Source organism: Oryctolagus cuniculus, chromosome 18 (assembly GCF_964237555.1).
Source record: "Oryctolagus cuniculus chromosome 18, mOryCun1.1, whole genome shotgun sequence".
NCBI lineage: Eukaryota > Metazoa > Chordata > Mammalia > Lagomorpha > Leporidae > Oryctolagus > Oryctolagus cuniculus.
The window spans coordinates 39,600,252-39,617,295 of NC_091449.1; the positions used below are offsets into that span (position 1 = coordinate 39,600,252).

The 17,044-nt window shown below is 44.7% G+C and overlaps 1 protein-coding gene across 9 annotated transcripts in view; it reads right to left on the reverse strand.

The window, feature by feature from the left end:
- Window positions 1-17,044, reverse strand: part of CES5A (carboxylesterase 5A) — a 372,636-nt gene that overhangs the window by 13,334 nt on the left and 342,258 nt on the right. For 6 of the 9 annotated variants that reach the window (XM_070061935.1, XM_070061937.1, XM_070061934.1 and 3 more), the window contains 6 exons: window positions 16,130-16,334; window positions 13,901-14,039; window positions 8,822-8,955; window positions 6,060-6,213; window positions 3,739-3,843; window positions 1,468-1,572 (listed from right to left, as the gene is read on the reverse strand). In XM_070061935.1, the coding sequence (XP_069918036.1) occupies window positions 1,468-1,572; window positions 3,739-3,843; window positions 6,060-6,213; window positions 8,822-8,955; window positions 13,901-14,039; window positions 16,130-16,254 (762 nt within the window). In that variant the 5' untranslated portion in view covers window positions 16,255-16,334. The remainder of the gene's footprint in view (window positions 1-1,467; window positions 1,573-3,738; window positions 3,844-6,059; window positions 6,214-8,821; window positions 8,956-13,900; window positions 14,040-16,129; window positions 16,335-17,044) is intronic. The other 3 variants (XM_070061941.1, XM_070061940.1, XM_070061939.1) reach the window with 1 other exon arrangement.

A 17,044-nucleotide genomic window follows, 5' to 3' on the forward strand; every position in this document is an offset into this window, starting at 1 on the left:
AAATGGGGAAGGACAGAATGGCCACCACAGCAGAAATCAAACTGAGCATCTTCCTAAGATGTCTTACTCAGAGCACTGTGCCTTGGACATTGCGGGATATTTCTTGGATCTCAGAAAGCAACACCTATCTCTCATCATGTTTTTTTTAAGGTTTCTGTTTTGGGAGTTCAGTAGAAGGGAGCATAGGACTGAGCTAAACACACATTAAGTCAAGAACTTACACATTTCATGTGCTCATAGCTCATATCAAATATTCATTACATGCCAGATAACTAATGTTGGGTTCTGACATATGATGATCTTGCTCTTTCAGACTACAAAAGGGGGGGTGGGTGTTTGGCACAGCAGTTAAAGTCACTGCTTATGATGCCTGCATCTCATATCAGAGTCCTGGTTAATCCATTTCTAATCCAACTTCCTGCTAATGTGCACCCTGGAAGGCAGCAGATGATGTCTCAAATACTTGAATCCCTGCCACCTATGTGGGAGACTCAGATTGAGTTCCAGGCTTCGGGCTTCAGTCTGGTCCAGCCCCAACTGTTGTAGGTATTTCAAAAGATTTCTCTACATCTGTCTCTATATCCTCTATCTCATTTTGCCTTTCAAATAAAATTAATTATTTTTAAAAAGATGATCCAAGGCTCTCAAGGTTAGAAGGCATATATAAAATCATCTGATCTAACTAATCACCAGTGATTAAAAGTTTGTAAAGGAGCGGGGCCGGCGCCATGACACAGTAGGTTAATCCTCCACCTGCAGTGCCGGCATCCCATATGGGCGCTGGTTCGAGTCCCGGCTGCCCCTCTTCCAATCCAGCTCTCTGCTATGGCCTGAGAAAGCAGTGGAAGATGGCCCAAGTCTTTGGCCCCTGCACCCACATGGGAGACGAGGAAGAAGCTCCTGGCTCCTGGCTTCAGATCAGCACAGCTCCAGCCGTTGTGGCCATTTGGGGAGTGAACCAATGGAAGGAAGACCTTCCTCTCTTGTCTCTTCCTCTCAAAGTCTGTAACTCTTACTCTCAAATAATAAATAAAATCTTAAAAATGTTTGTAAAGGATCAGCTAGACCTTCCTCAGTTATCTGTAGAGCTGGACAGTTCACCTGGCCCTTTTCTAGGCAACTGAGGTGTTAGAAAGTTCTCAGTTTTACCCACCCAAAATGGCCTATTCATAGAACTTCCAGCTCTTGGCTTGACTACAGCTTCTAGGGGCCTCTGGAGCAAGTGTGGGCCCTGGTCCCAGTAAGATTCCTTCACTGACTTATGGGACAACTCTTGCATTTTTTTCTGGAGCTTCTCCAGGCTAAGCAATACCCCTTCTCCAGAGTTTCTTTAATTACCCATGAGGGTTCTAGATACCACTTTCTCTTATAGCTGTTAACACAAGTCCCCAACCCTACCCTTTTCCAAGTCCCAAACTTACAAAAAGAAGGGTAACCCTGACCCAGAACTCTACCCTCCCTCATCACCTGGTTGAGGCTCAGCAACTCCTTGGAGGATTTTGCCCTCAGGCACTTCAGCAGGGCCAGGGAGTCTGATGCGTTGCAATTACAGGCTTGTGCCACAACCTGCAACTATTTCCAGAGAAGAACCAGGTCAGAGCATGATATTGAAAGCATCTATGGAAAATGAAAGTCTGGAAGTGTCCTCCAAGCAGCCATAGGCTGGTCCTTCCTACATGAAGCCACAGCCATTTCCAGTCCCATGCCCCTGTAAGGGAACAAACACACTGAAGATAGGTTGGCACTGCACTGTCCTTACTCTCTTGCCTGGCCCTCCTGGCATCTTCAGCAAATGCCAGAGCTGGGGATGCCATTGTGTCAGCCTATGGTTGTAGAATGGCATGAAGAATCCTACAAGCTTAGCTGCATGGCACTAGGCCCCATGGAGCCCAGTGACCCAATCTTGGGGTGCCAAATGAAGCTAGGAGTCCCTAGAGTGGTGAGTAGTTTTGCAAGCTCCTAATCACCAGATGCTCAATTTGTCAGCTCTGGCTCAGATAATCAATTTGTCTGCTCCATCCAAGCCCCCACCCCACCACAGCCTAACACGCCCTAGACATTAGTTTCTTCTTCTACACCAATTCTGCAATTTCCTTTAAAGGTCCAGACTCTGCCTCCTTTGAAATGTCCTTTCAGATCACCACAGCCTTCATTAAACCCTTTTCTCATCTAATCTCCTGTCATCCTGAGAACCCTTACCTTCCCTACCTAGCCCATTTGCTAAATACCTTCTTGCACAAGGGCCAGAGCCATGGCTCACTTGGTTAATCCTCCGTCTGCGGCGCCGGCATCCCATAAGGGGGCTCGGTTCTAGTCTCAGTTGCTCCTCTTCCAGTCCAGCTCTCTGCTGTGGCCCAGGAGGGCAGTGGAGGATGGCCCAAGTGCTTGGGCCCCTGAACCCGCATGGGAGATCAGGAAGAAGCACCTGGCTCCTGGTTTTGGATAGGTGCAGTGCCAGCCATGGCGGCCATTTGGGGAGTGAAACAACGGAAGCAAGACCTTTCTCGCTGTCTCTCTCTCTGTCTATAACTCTATTTAAAATTTAACTAATTTAATTAATTTAAAATATAACTCTATTTAAAATTTAAAATAAATTTTAAAAATACCTTCTTGCCCTATCATTGACCTTCCATATTTGTAGACTTTGTCCATTAAAAGTGATAGTCACTAATTTTCTGGGAGGCATAGATGCTCTGAGAATCCAGTGAAAACTACACACTCTCTTCCTTCTCCCATGAAAAAATCACAAGCACATCAAGTCTGCATGCAATCGAGGGTATTCACAAATCCACCCAAACCTATCCATAAATTCCAGGTAAAAACAGAAAGATTCTATACCTCCAAATTCAGGTTATATATTCTCCACTGACAAAATAGGCCCTAATAGAGCTGAGAAAACAATGGGCACTCAATAAATGTTCTGGGGGTGAATAAATATAAGCACAAACTCAAAGTAGCTATATCTATAATGATACCACAAATCAATATACTGAGGGTATTTTTACAATTTCAGCTCTGTCTCAACTTTCTTAGAACATTGTTATTTTTATAATATATTTAAGAAGATTTACCACTAGAAAGATTAATACCCAGATGACTGCCCAGGCCAGTGCTCAATTTAAACATTGAATGAATTAGTTCATTAACTCATTCATTTATTCAGCAAACATTTATGGTTCCTAATATATCTCAGGTATTATGCTGGGAGTATGAAGCAAAAAGAGATCCTTGTTTCCAGGTCCTTACTATCTGGTAGAGAGTTAAGACAAAATAACAGATGACAAATATCAGAAATATATGCCAACCCCCACCCCTGAAATCTCATGCTAGTCACCATTAATCAGAGTGCTATTTACCACTGGGCTAGAAATAGCCTCAGAATCTCTTAACACAGTACTCTAGGTAGTGAATCCCTGTGGAATAGAGGAGATTCAGGAATGGGCTGTACATAATACAAGAGACTGAGTTATATGTCACAAGAAAGAATAATAGGTAAGATGTAAGGACTATAGCATACATGTGCACACACACTCATGCACATCAACAATGCTGCATTCACAGCTTGACCCATAGCCTGTTGAGTCAGACCTTTTATGAAGGAATAAGGCTCACTTTGGGCCAGCATCAAGTTCCTGGAGCATGGTCCATAAGGAAAGCCAAGCACATAGGGAGGAGGTGATGGTCTATGGACTCCTGACCAAAAAGAGGAAGCTAGAGAGATATTAACAAGATACCTACATCTTTACTCCTCTCATCATCAGGGGACTTCAGATAGGGAATGATGGCCACTCCACTCTCCATGATGGCTCTGTGGAATAAGCCACTGGCCATGGGGGACAGAACCTGGAGAGAGAACACAGAGACCCAAGAGAAATTATCCAGATTACACTCCTCCTTATGTGTACCATCCACTCCTTCAAAGAAAACTTCCCAGAAAGCCTCCTTAAGCGCTGTAACCTTACAAAGCCTGGTCTCGGGGTTTGAGGATTAGCTGTGAAAGTTTGGGTGAGTTACTTAACCTCCCTGAGCCCCAGTTTCCTCATAAACTTTGAAGTGAAATCAAACACTGTGGCACCTGGGTTCTGGCTCCTTCAATTCCTAGATGAGTTACCTCAGGCAAGTTGCTTAATATTTCTCAACATCCATTTACTCCCCTGCAAAATGGGAGGAAACATTAAGCTCAAATCACAGAACTGTTGTGAAGAATAGGGGAAATCATTAACATGAGGGGTGGGTGTTTGGCCAGTGGTTAAGTGACCACTCTGGACATCAGCATCCCATTTCAGAGTGCCTAGCTCAAGACCCAGCAGTTGCACTCCTGATTCAGCTTCCTGGGAGTACACTGGGAGGCAGCAATGATGATTCAAGTACTTGGGTCCCTGTCATGTGAGAAACCTGGATTGAGTTCCAGGCTCTGACTTCAGCCTGGCTCAGCCCTAACCATTGTGGACATTTGGGAAATGAGCCAGCAGATGAAATCTCTCTCTCTCGTCCTCATTCCATTTCAAATAAAATGAAAGTAAATAAATAAAAGTTTTAAAAGGAAATGAACATGAGGCCGGCACCGCAGCTCAATAGGCTAATCCTCCGCCTTGCGGCGCCGGCACACCGGGTTCTAGTCCCGGTTGGGGCGTCAGATTCTGTCCCGGTTGCCCCTCTTCCAGGCCAGCTCTCTGCTGTGGCCAGGGAGTGCAGTGGAGGATGGCCCAAGTGCTTGGACCCTGCACCCGCATGGGAGACCAGGAGAAGCACCTGGCTCCTGCCTTTGGATCAGTGCGGTGCACCGGAAAAAGGAAGACCTTTCTCTCTGTCTCTCTCTCTCACTGTCCACTCTGCCTGTCAAAAAATAAAAAAAAAGGAAATGAACATGAACTCTTTGAAAACTAGCTGGTCAAATTTCATTCGTGCAATAGTAGCTGTTATCATAACTGTAAAGTTGAGTTAACTTTGAAGACAAATATACCTTGGATATTATCAAAAGTTACACAGCAGAAGCTCTCTTAGCCCACTGCCACGTAAGTAACTTCCGTAATTAGCATAGTTAGCATGCTGACTGATGCCTAGGAAATGCTCACCACCCAGAGCCTACGGGCTGTTTTCTAGCACCTCTGTACCTTTCTAGTCCACTAGTTTCTTGCCAAGAATCAGGTACGTTTGCTCCCAAACTTGTTTCGTTAGTTGCACTTGTTATTGCAATTACATATTCAATGAAATATCTTGGGAACCAATGAACTTTGTGTAAAAAGAAAGAAAATTACGGGACAGGCATTCAGCATAACAAGTAAAATATTGCTTGAGATACTGCGTTTACTGGAGTGTCTGGGTTCAAGTCTTGGCTCTACTTCCAATTCCTGCTTCCTGCTAATGTGCATCCTGGCAGCAGGTGATGGTTCAAATTGTTGTGTTCCTGCTACCCATGCGGGAGATCCAAATTCAGTTCCCAGCTCCTGGCTTCAGCCTGGCCTATCCCTGGGTTTTGCTGGCAATACAAAAATCAACCAGGTGAGGGCTCTCAGCCTGTCTCTTTCACTCTGCATCTACTTCTTCCCTCTGTCTCTATGTCTTTCAGATAAATAATTTTTTTTTTTGACAGGCAGAGTTAGACAGTGAGAGAGAGAGAGACAGAGAGAAAGGTCTTCCTTCCGTTGGTTCACCCCCCAAAATGGCTGCTATGGCCGGTGTACTGCGCCCATTTGAAACCAGGAGCCAGGTGCTTCCTCCTGGTCTCCCATGCAGGTGCAGGGTCCAAGCACTTGGGCCATCCTCCACTGCACTCCCTGACCACAGCAGAGAGCTGGCCTGGAAGAGGGGCAACTGGGACAGAATCCGGCGCCCTGACCGGGACTAGAACCCGGTGTGCCGGCGCCGCAAGGAGGAGGATTAGCCTAGTGAGCCGCGGCACCGGCCCATAAGGCTTTTTAAGTATCCCCATACTTAGGGGGCTCAAAGGAGGCAGTGTGTCTGTTAGTGTCGCTCAACATGAAAGTATTAGCGAACTGTGACTGATTCATCCTCCTCCCCAACTGGGCCTCATTCAGGTCACAAAGCAGAGAACTCACAAGGCTGGAAACACTTATGCCTCCTGCTGACTCGCCGAAGATGGTCACACTGCCAGGGTCTCCACCAAAGAACTTGATGTTCTTCTGGACCCAGGAGAGAGCAGCCAACTGATCCTTGAAGGCCCAGTTCCCAGAAGCATGCTGGTCCTGAGTGCTGGGGGCAGGAAAAGGGTGAGAAATCTCAGTCAGTCACTGTCTCCTGCTGCCCAGGAATTTGGGGAGGGGCTTGAGTGAAGCCTGGGAAAGCTGAGAAAACTAGCCTTAGATCTCATTCTTTTGGGGGAATTTGTCTTTTTTTGAGAATCTAATGAAAGCTATGCACCCTAGAAAAATGCACAGAACATGACTGTGCATGCAATTTGAGAGTATTCTTAAGAACCCTGGAATTGGGGCTGACGCTCTAGCTTAGTGGGCAAAGCCACCACCTGCAGTGCTGGCATCCCATATGGGTGCCAGTTCAACACTTGGCTGCTCCACTTCTGATCCAGCTCTCTGCTATGGCCTGGGAAAGCAGTAGAAGATGGCTCAAGTCCTTGGGCCCCTGCACCCACATGGGAGACCCAGAAGAAGCTCCTGGCTCCTAGCTTTAGATTGGTGCAGCTCTAGCCATTGTGGCCATCTGGAGAGTGAATCAGCAGATAGAAGACCTCTCTCTCTCTCTCTAACTCTGCCTTTCAAATAAATACATAAATCTTAAAAAAAATAACCCTGGAATCTGTAGATACTGGTTCCTGCTGCTAGTGGGTCTTTAAGGCAGCAAAAGGTTTCAGAGAATGGCGAAATTAATAACAGCAGCAGCAGCAACAAGGTGGGCCTGATAATATTCTAAGGGCTTTCTGGCTGATGCTTCCAGAGTCCTCACAGCCTGTGAAGCAGGTGGTGCTGGGTTCTGCCATGCTCCCACAAGCCTGACCTCTAGAGCCTGCATAGCCCAGGCTGGCTGTGTTCAGGAAATGAGGGGCACTGGCAGGCGAAATACAGCCAGACCAGCATGTCCCTCCCACAATCCCATGCCCTCTCTCTGCTGGGAAGCAGTCTGGACAGTGGCTGTATTTCTCCATGGCCACAACTCATGCTAGCTCCTCCTGTCAGAGAAATCTGTGAACATGCCATCAGGACACTAATGGATACATCAGCTTCCTCTCACAGACTAGGAAATTCAGGCCCAGAGAACTTAAATCCTCTTGCTAGAAAGAGCTAGAAAGCTGCAGAGTTGAGATTTCACAAGGCTGACCCCAGAATCTAGGCTCCCAACTATAAACCATGTCTCATGCTGCCGTGCTTGTAGAACAGCCTATTTCCCAGGATAGGTGGACAATTAGCAGGGGAACAAGTGAAAATGAAACAGAACCAAATAAATACCTAGACCGTGAGAATTCGTGCAGTGCACACCACATGTGAGAGTAATTCTAGGACTGCCTTCTACTCCCCTCCTTATGCCACTCCCCCAGACTACTCCTCCCCTTCATTCCCTTTCTCTATGACTGCTGGGCTAGTTCTGACTCTACATTCTCTCTCCTAGACCCACATATCCAATCAAGACCCATGCTCGGTCAATTTTACCTCCATCCCATCATGGAACCCACATCAGACTCTGTTCTTCCATCTCTGTTTATGCTGAGAAACCTATACCTGAATGGTTAAGATCTCAGCCTCTCTTTCCCCAAATCAAGCACATCCCCAAGGTGTAATTCAAATGTCATCTCTCTCTAGAAGCTGCCTGGTCCTCTGCAGCTCTGTCCTCCACTTCCATTGCTTCCCACTCTTGGAGAATTTGCCATGTCCTACCCAGTAACGTGGATATGTATGGTCCTGGATGATCTGCCCCACTAGCTTTTGATCCTCTTCAAGTAGGATCCATATTTGAAAAACTGCTTCCTTCTACACAGGATCTGATAGTGGCCTCCAAACACTCATGTGGCCCCACATCTATTATTCTTTGTTCAAACTGCACCTGGTCAAGACTCATCCTGCTATGTTTTAGGCAGGACAATAGATACGGTCAAGAGACTCAGATCTGTTCTGTGATTTCTTGGAAATTACTTAAGCCTCCTGGGCCTCCATTTTTCAGCTGTAAAATGGGAATAACAACAGAACTTCACTCTAGGATTATTTTGAACCTGCTTTGAAGTAATGTACGGCAAGTGCACATACCATGCTTGGTTCACTGAGTGTCCAATGCATGGCAGGTATTATTGGAGGGAGGGAAGCTCAGGCCGGGGGGGGGGGGGATTATTTGCAGGTGAGCTTTTAAAGAGCCTTGGGTGAGACCTATGGCAGAGTCCACTAACTACTCACACAACCTGTGTCCCTGACTCCCAGGCATACACCTGGGCTACATTTCCCTGTGTCCCTTGCAGTTGGATGTGGTCAAGCAACTCAGTTCTGCTGATGGTATGTGAATAGAGGAATGAGCACCCCCTCCAGGTTAACCCAGGAAAACCTCCTTCTTGCGATCCATCTGCTGGCCAAATGCAGAAGATCTGGGGTCTTAGAGGATCCACATCAGAGCCACAAGATGGAAGGTGACCAGGCCTCTGATTGACCATGTGGATGGATGTCTGTCAGTCAGAAACACACAACTGCACTTCACTTAAGTTTTAAGTTTCAATTTTATAGCTGCTGAAATTATTTAATGAATTAGGACCAAATCTGCTCAATGCCAAGGAAGGCTCACTTTCTCAAGCTGATGAGCACTGAATATGGCCACTGCACAGCTGTCTCTTGGAGATCTAAAGTGTCAATCTCCTGGGGAGACTCACGTGAAAAACCCAAATATTCCAAGCCGGTATTGAGCAGTCACAACCAGCACATTCTCATAGGCAGCCAGTGCAGACCCGTCAAAGATGGAAGCTGAGCCAGTCTCAAAGGCACCCCCTGGGAACCACACCATGACCTACAGAGGAGAGAAGAACAATGCTTTCAGCCCACCAGGTGCTCATATCCCCTCCCCATGCATGCTGGCATATTCTTTCTTCAGGGAAATATAACAGTCTCAGTTCCCAGTCTAAGCATGATCAGAGGTTTTGTCTTTGGAGAAGGTCCAAGGTTAAGCATGTGGGCTCTAGCTCTGCCACGAAATAGCTGTGTGACCTTGAACAGATGACTCAACCCTTCTGAGGCTCATTTTCTCATCTGGAAGGTGTGAAAAATAATAAAATTTCAATAGGTTATCTGAGATTTAGGCAAGATTCTCTATCTAAAAATCACAGAGAAATGCTTGTTCATGAAAGTGCTCACATGGTATTTATTTGATGTCATTAAGCTTTTGACCCTGAGAACAGTAGAAATCATTGTAAGCACATATAAGAACAAGAGCCACTTAGGGTGTTTGAATTTGTGGTCAACATGGTTAGGATGTTGGTTTTGACACCAACATCCTATATGAGCACCAATTTAAGTCCCAGCTACTCTGCTTCTGATCCTACTCACTGCTAGTAAAACTGGGAAGGCAGTGGAGGATGGGCCAAGTGATTGGGCCCTCACCAGCCACATGGGAGAACCAGATGGAGTTCCAGACTCCTGCCTTAGGCCTAGCCCAGCTCTGGCTGCTGTGGCTATGTGGGAAGTGGACCAGTAAATGGAAGGCCTCTCTCTCTCTCTCAAAATAAATAAATAAATTAAAAAAATGTTTGAATATAAGTTTTCTTCTATCTTCTGAGAGAAGAAAAAAATGGAAGAGAAGTGTACAAACCTTATTAGTTAGAAAAACAAGGACCAGAGAACATAGAACATTTTTGAAATGACACTATCAGTATTCACATACTGAATAATAAACACCTTCCATTCTCTTTTGTATTATATAATTGTAATTGCATCATATAACATTAATATATAATTAAAATATATTAATATATAATTGTATTATATAATATTAAAAACTACAATTCCTATATCAGGGAAAGAAGAAAGCCACTGAGGAAAAGGGAGAGCTGGACACAGCATTGGCTTTAGTGCCAGGACCTAGCACTTACTGCATACAACATAGGAGAAGTCACTTATGCCCTCCTTATGCCTCATCTTGGGTCCAATCATCCTTACTCACTGGGTTATTGTAGAATTTGAAATAATTTCCTGTGCCTGGTGTATAGTAAATACTCAATAGATATCACTGTAATGATACAATGGAGTGAGTTGCCTATTGTAGAGGCAAGGAGAAAGGAGGATGGGAGGGTGTGGCTGAAAATTATAGAATATATCTTTCACACATTCACTTCTACAAGAATTTTGCACATTGAATTTCATTGTTTAAAATTTATTTGAGAGGCAGAAACAGAAACAGAAAGTTGGAGAGAGAGAAAACTGCTCCATCCACTGGTTCACTCCCCAAATGCTTGCAATAGTTGAGGCTGGATTGGGGCCAAATCCAGGGGCCAAAAATGCAATTTAGGTTTCCCACATGAGTGGCAGGAACCCAGTTACTTGAACTGCCTTTCAGGGTCTGTATTGCTAACAAGCTGGAGTCATGAGCTGCAGGTGGGAATCAAACCCAAGTACTCCAGTGTGGGGTGTGAGTATATTAATTGCTAGGCTGAACACTTATTTTTACATTATTTTTAAAATTTTTTTATTTTTTTAATTTTCTTTTTTTTTTTTAAACTTTTATTTAATGCATATAATTTTCCAAAGTACGACTTATGGATTACAATGGCTTCCCCCCCATACCGTCCCTCCCACCCACAACCCTCCCCTTTCCCACTCCCTCTCCCCTTCCATTCACATCATGATTCATTTTCGATTATCTTAATATACAGAAGATCAGCTTAGTATACATTAAGCATGGATTTCAACAGTTTGCTCCCACACAGAAACATAAAGTGAAAAATAATAGATGATTTTTTTAAATGATGATGAAATCAGAGCAGACCTATTGTCATGTTTAATCCCAGTGAGAGTCAAGTTGGGAATTGATAATTTCTTTTTTTTTTTTTTTTTTACAGAGGATCAGTTTAGTATGCATTAAGTAAGGATTTCAACAGTTTGCACCCCCATAGAAACACAAAGTGAAATATATTGTTTGAGTACTCGTTATAGCATTAAATCTCAATGTACAGCACATTAAGGATAGAGATCCTACATGAGGAGTAAGTGCACAGTGACTCCTGTTGTTGACTTTACCAATTGACACTCCTGTCTATGGCATCAGTAATCTCCCTATGCTCCAGTCATGAGTTTCCAAGGCTATGGAAGCCCTCTGAGTTCTCCGACTCTTATCTTGTTTAGACAAGGTCATAGTCAAAGTGGAGGTTCTCTCCTCCCTTCAGAGAAAGGTACCTCCTTCTTTGATGACCTGTTCTTTCCACTGGGATCTCACTCGCAAAGATCTTTTGCCAGAGTGTCTTGGCTTTCCATGCCTGAAATACTCTCATGAGCTTTTCAGCCAGCTCCGAATGCCTTTAGGGCTGATTCTGAGGCCAGAGTGCTATTTAGGACATCTGCCATTCTATGAGTCTGCTGAGTATCTCACTTCCCATGTTGGATCACTCTCCCCTTTATTTACTCCATCGGTTAGCGTTAGCAGGTACTAGACTTAATTTTCAACTAGTTTTCAATTAGTTTTTAATAGTTTCAATGTGATCTTTAAATAAAGAACATCAAAACATTCCCTTCTTCCTTCCCTCTCCCTCTCTCTCTTCCACCCTCCTTCCTTTTCTTTCTTTTTTTAGTTTTTGAGATAACATATTTTAAATTTACATTACAATAAAGTCATAATACTTCACCAAATAAGAAGTTTAACAAGTAAAAAGCAAAAAGATCTTAGTTTAATGGGAATATAAACAAAGGCTATAAATAATAATCGAATGGAAAAATGAACATTTCACTCATACACTAGATTTTAAAGTAAGCACAGATCATTAAAACTATAGTCATATAACCCATTTCTACATTCTTAAATAAAATATTTAATAGTATTACCTGTGTTAGCTACAAACTGAAAAAACTGAAGGATGCAAATATCATCTTTAAGAAGTCATTGAGAAGCAATGACTTGAACAGCCCTTGACTGTTGAGGAACAATTTTATTTAATACTATTTGTTGAACTCTTAATAGAGTTAAACATATGTGTATAATGTCAAGTGAAAATAGATCTCAGTGAGAATAAGAGAAGGAGGAGGAAGAGGGGTGGGAGTATAGGATGGGAGGTCGGGCACTGGGAAAAACCACCATGTTCCTCAAGTTGTAATTATGAAGTGTACGAAGTTTGTAACTGTAAAGCTGTATAGTTCTGCATACATTCCTACAGACTTACTTACAGTTTAAAAACTTGCTATGGGACCCCAAATCCCATTAAGCTGTGTGGTAAAAATGCCATCTTAAGTATTAGAGTGATCATATGGATAGGATTAAGTATCTGGTAATAATAATAAATAGAATTAATAAAGAGTGAATTCTCCAACACGGGAAGCAGACTCATAGAATGACAATCGCTTTATATAGAACTTTGACCTCAGAATCTGCCCTTAAGACATTCTGCTCTGGCTGAAAAGGCCATGAGAGCATTTCAGGCATGGAAAGTCAAGATTCTGTGGCAAAAATGCCCTACATGAAGGACCTTGGTGGGTGAGACCCCAGTGGAAAGAAGTAGTCATCAAAGAAGGAGGTAGTTTTCTCTGAAGGGAGGAGAGAACTTCCACTTTGCTTATGGCCTTGTCTAAATACTGACAAAGTTTGTGGATTCAAAAGGCTTCCATAGCCTAGGCAGCTCATGTCAACAGCCTCGGATGATCACTGATGTCATACATAAGAGTGTTAATTGTTAAATTAACAACAGGAATCACTGTGCACTAACTTCCCATGCAGGACCTCTGTCCTCAAAGAGTTGTATTATAATTATGTCTAAGTGCTGGCAAAAGATGTATCATTCTTGAGTGCTTCTTTAAGGATAAGTTTCTAAAAAAAAAAAAAAAAGTGAAATTAACTTCAAGATGCAATGACTCTGAACAGCCCTTGTTTTGACTGTTGATTAGCAGTTTTTCCTGCAAATTGTTGAACTACTTACTTAGTATAGAGTTGGTCTTCTGTATATAAAGTTAATAGAAAATGGATCTTAGTGGAGAATGGGACTGAGAATGAGCGAAGGAGAAGGAGGGGTGGGAGAGTGGGTGGAAGGGCGGGTGTGGTGGGAAGAATCAGTACATTCCTAAAGTTGTACTTATGAAATGCATGGAGTTTGTATTCCTTAAATAAAAGGTTTCTTTGGGGAGGAGAAAAATTTCTCAAATTATTTAAAAAAAAAACCAGAATTCTTCTAAGCAGTATATTTTCTGAAAGTTTACAGGCTATTAAATATTAAGAGGCAAGGAAGTAGGAGGAGAAGACAAGTGCTCGGCCTAGCAGTTAAGATGCTTGCATCCTCCATCAAAGTGCCTAGCTTCAGTTCCCAGCTCCAGCTCTTGATACCAGCTTGGAACATAGGCGACCAGGATTGAATTCCCAGTCCTGACTCTGGTGCCAGTCCAGCCCTGACCATTGCAGGCCTTCAGGGAGTGTGAATCACCTGATGAAAGCTTGCTCTCTCTCTCTCTCTCTCTCCCCTCTCCCCTCTCCCCTCTCCCTTCTCCCATCTCCCTCCCTCCCTACCTCTCAAAAAAACTTTAAATATAATAAGAGGGGGTAAAACAAATAAAGATGAAAGGTAGAGTCACTGCCAGTAAAGCAATAAAAAATGTCAGCAAAGTAAATCTACCATTCTACTGATTTTGTAAACAAGTCATTGATGTGATTTCATTTCTCTTTAACCCACAGTAGGGGAGGTTCAGTTCCAGATACCCTACCACCCTTGCTGAATCCCAGGCCCAAACCCACTAGATGGAGCCCCAAGTGCAGCAGACAGCCTTACGGGGAGGTTGGAGTTCTCCTGAGCAGGGACTGGCGCATAGATGTTAAGGTACAGGCAGTCTTCTGACACTTCAAATGTGGGATAATGCACCTGGAGCATGTGTTGATCTGAGAGCAGCCACTCTGAGTTCTGGAAGCACCTTGGAGAAAGGAAAGAGAATGTCCCCAGAACTGCTTTCAGCAAACTTGCCTGGGGTGGGGGGGTCAACGGCTATGACAGCAGAGAGGCCTGGCCACCTCTATCTGAACAGAAGAGGCATATGGGAGCTACTGGTACAAAGCCTAAGCAGCTCCTCGTGGTTTCCAAAACAAGTAGAGTGAGAAAACTAACTCTAATTCCCCTCGATACACTTGCCGAGGGGGAAAGCTCACTGTGCAGATGAAGTGTATCAAGAACTATCAGCACACTCCCACCACCATAATAGAGACACACACAAAGCTGGCTCAAGGAGGCCCCAGCTTGCAAAGGGCAGGACACTGAGTTGAAAAGCAATTACTTTGCTCTCACAGCCCCTTCTCCACTGTCCAAGGAGCAAAGAGACAGCCAAGCCTCCCTACCAAGAACCAGGCAGGGAGACTTCCAGGGACATTTATGCATCCAGGTTCTTAAGTTAGCCCCTCGCTCTGGACCACCAGGTTCTTAAGTTAGCCCCTCGCTCTGGACAACTCTCCCCTCATAGCTGCCCGCTCACATTCTTCCCTTTCTTTCAGATTTAGTCCAGTATTGCTTCCTGCAGGGAGCCTTCTGGGACTTTTCCAGTTAGACTGCAGCTTTTCTTTGGAAATGCCTGCATGTGTGTGTTCTTGCCTAGAATTTGTCATAAGTGTATGCATGAGAATTATCATCTTTCCAACCCAACTGTGAGCAGCTAAAAGCTCCAAATACCTCCTAGCTCCAATCCCAGAGCCAGACACGGGAAGACTGAGAGTTACTCATATGTGTGGATATGTCTATCACAGTACTTGATCAGTTAATGCTCATTGTGTTCTTAATAGTGAACAGTACTAGCAGTGGGAAATCACTGCTGCAAACGCACTCTCCGACAGACATTTGATGTCCCCAGCCCCTTCGTGTGTTGTTTAGCAAAAATTCAGGCCTGGCTCATTTCAGCAAAGCCATCCCTGACATCCCAGGGGGGCTGGGCTAAGTGGTTCTCTGTGTTCCCCCCGGCACCCTTCTCTGACCTCCTGATGGTGCCTTTGTTGTTCTCTATTTTAATTGTCAGTCATTACTCATGTCCTTCCCCCAACACCACCAGTCTATGTCCTCCTGAGGCAGCTATTAATCCTCTGCCATAGTGTTGCTAGGTCCTAACAGAGAGCCAACTACTGAATTAGTTCTCAATTTTAATGGAATGAATGAATGAACAGATCAACCAATGAATTTCAGCTTAATGTCCTCAGTCCCTGGGTCATGTAGGTCATCTTCTGTGGTCTAGGGAGCATCCTGGCCCCCAGGGTACTCCTTTTTTTCTTGGGACCCCAGTGCCAGGAACCCATGTGGTCCAACCTGAGGGCTACATAGGATCTGAAACATCAGAAGATTATTGGGAATTTGAAAGTCTTACTGCCTACCCACAAGTCTCCTTCACCCCTCTACCTGGTAATAAATTATCCAGTTAATCTGCTAACTAGTAACCCACCCAAGCTTGAAAATCTTCAGTGACTGGCAGCTCCCTACTTCCTAAGACACCTGTGTCATACAGTATTCACGTGCAGGTGTCTGTATAGTTCCCACTGTGGGCCAGGCATTACCTTAGGTTCAGTTTTGACAGTCTGGTGTGGGTCTTCCCTCTAAAGCCACCATAGAGGCCATGCCCAGGAGACAGGTCGAGTGGAAACACCTGGACAGTCCCTTCTGACCCAAGACTCTAGAAACCCCTCACTTGCTTCCCAGTGCTGGTTGGTGCTCAGAATCTCTAGAGAGCTTTCAGACAATACAGTTTCCTGGGCCCAGATCAGAGGACTCTGATTCAGAAGGGAGCCTGAGGAATCTGTATGGTTCCAACAACGCCTTCTCCCATTCTGCTGACCAGCAAGTTTGGGAGCACTGAGATGACTGAAGGACTTGCCAAGATCTGCAGTGGTCTGCCTTCCTCCGCAGTGCCTGCACCTCCTCCCGTTTCCCCCTGGGTAGGTTTTCGTTCACAACTTTCATTCCTTTTCAGTGAGCCCACCCCTCTCCCAACTCTGAGTCTCAGGCCACCCATGAGACCTAGCCTGGTCTTACAATTTAGGGTAGGAGGTGGCATCTCGAAAGCCATTCCAGGGCATTGCCGGTTGCGGATCTGTGAATCGCAGGGGTCCCAGAGGGGGTGCAGCAAAAGGGACCCCGAGGAACATGTTGACAGGCATGAGGCTTCCTTGCACAGTGACTTGCTTTCCCTCGACCCATCCCAGCCTGGTGTTTCTTTGTGGCACTTCATTCACAGGCCCTGAGGGAAACGTGGGGAGAACAAGGACATAAGTGGGAAGAGGCAGGAACTCCATCCAACGCGGAGCTCCCCAAAGATCACACTCTACCCTGCTGAGAGGCTAAAAAGCCACGAGTCTCTGGGTTCTCTCTCCATGAATCCACTTCCATTAGAATACTGGAGCCCAGTAACAAGCCATGAACTCACTTCTCTCCAGCTGTGTGGAATCCCTCCCTTTCTGTGGGACTCAATGACCAAGACTCCACAAAATTGTTTTCACCAGGCTCCCCAACCTCCATCATTTCCACACCCACCAGCATAATTGCTGTGCACCACCTGTGCACTTACCAGTTGTTTATTTTTCTGAGAATTAAATACAGATAAACTCCTTTTAAAGTTCAACTTAGAGGAGTCCTTAGCAATCACATCAAGGAACTTGTGATTTGATGAAATAGGGGTATGCTTTTCATACACAGCAAAATAAATACACATCAGTGAAAATATTAGAAATTCTCATGCAGATGCCCACTGAGTTGGCTCATTCGCTTCCAGGGACATGAAGATGGCACTTGGGGAGACTGGGCATGCGGGCAACTCGGTTTCCACATAGAACATGGAACCTTGAGAGCAAAACTGCCCAGCTACTTAACCAGAAGAACCCAGGAGTCTTGGCACTATTGTTCTGATATCATTTCATTCATCAAAGTCCTGTTTCCCCAGCCAGGACTCCA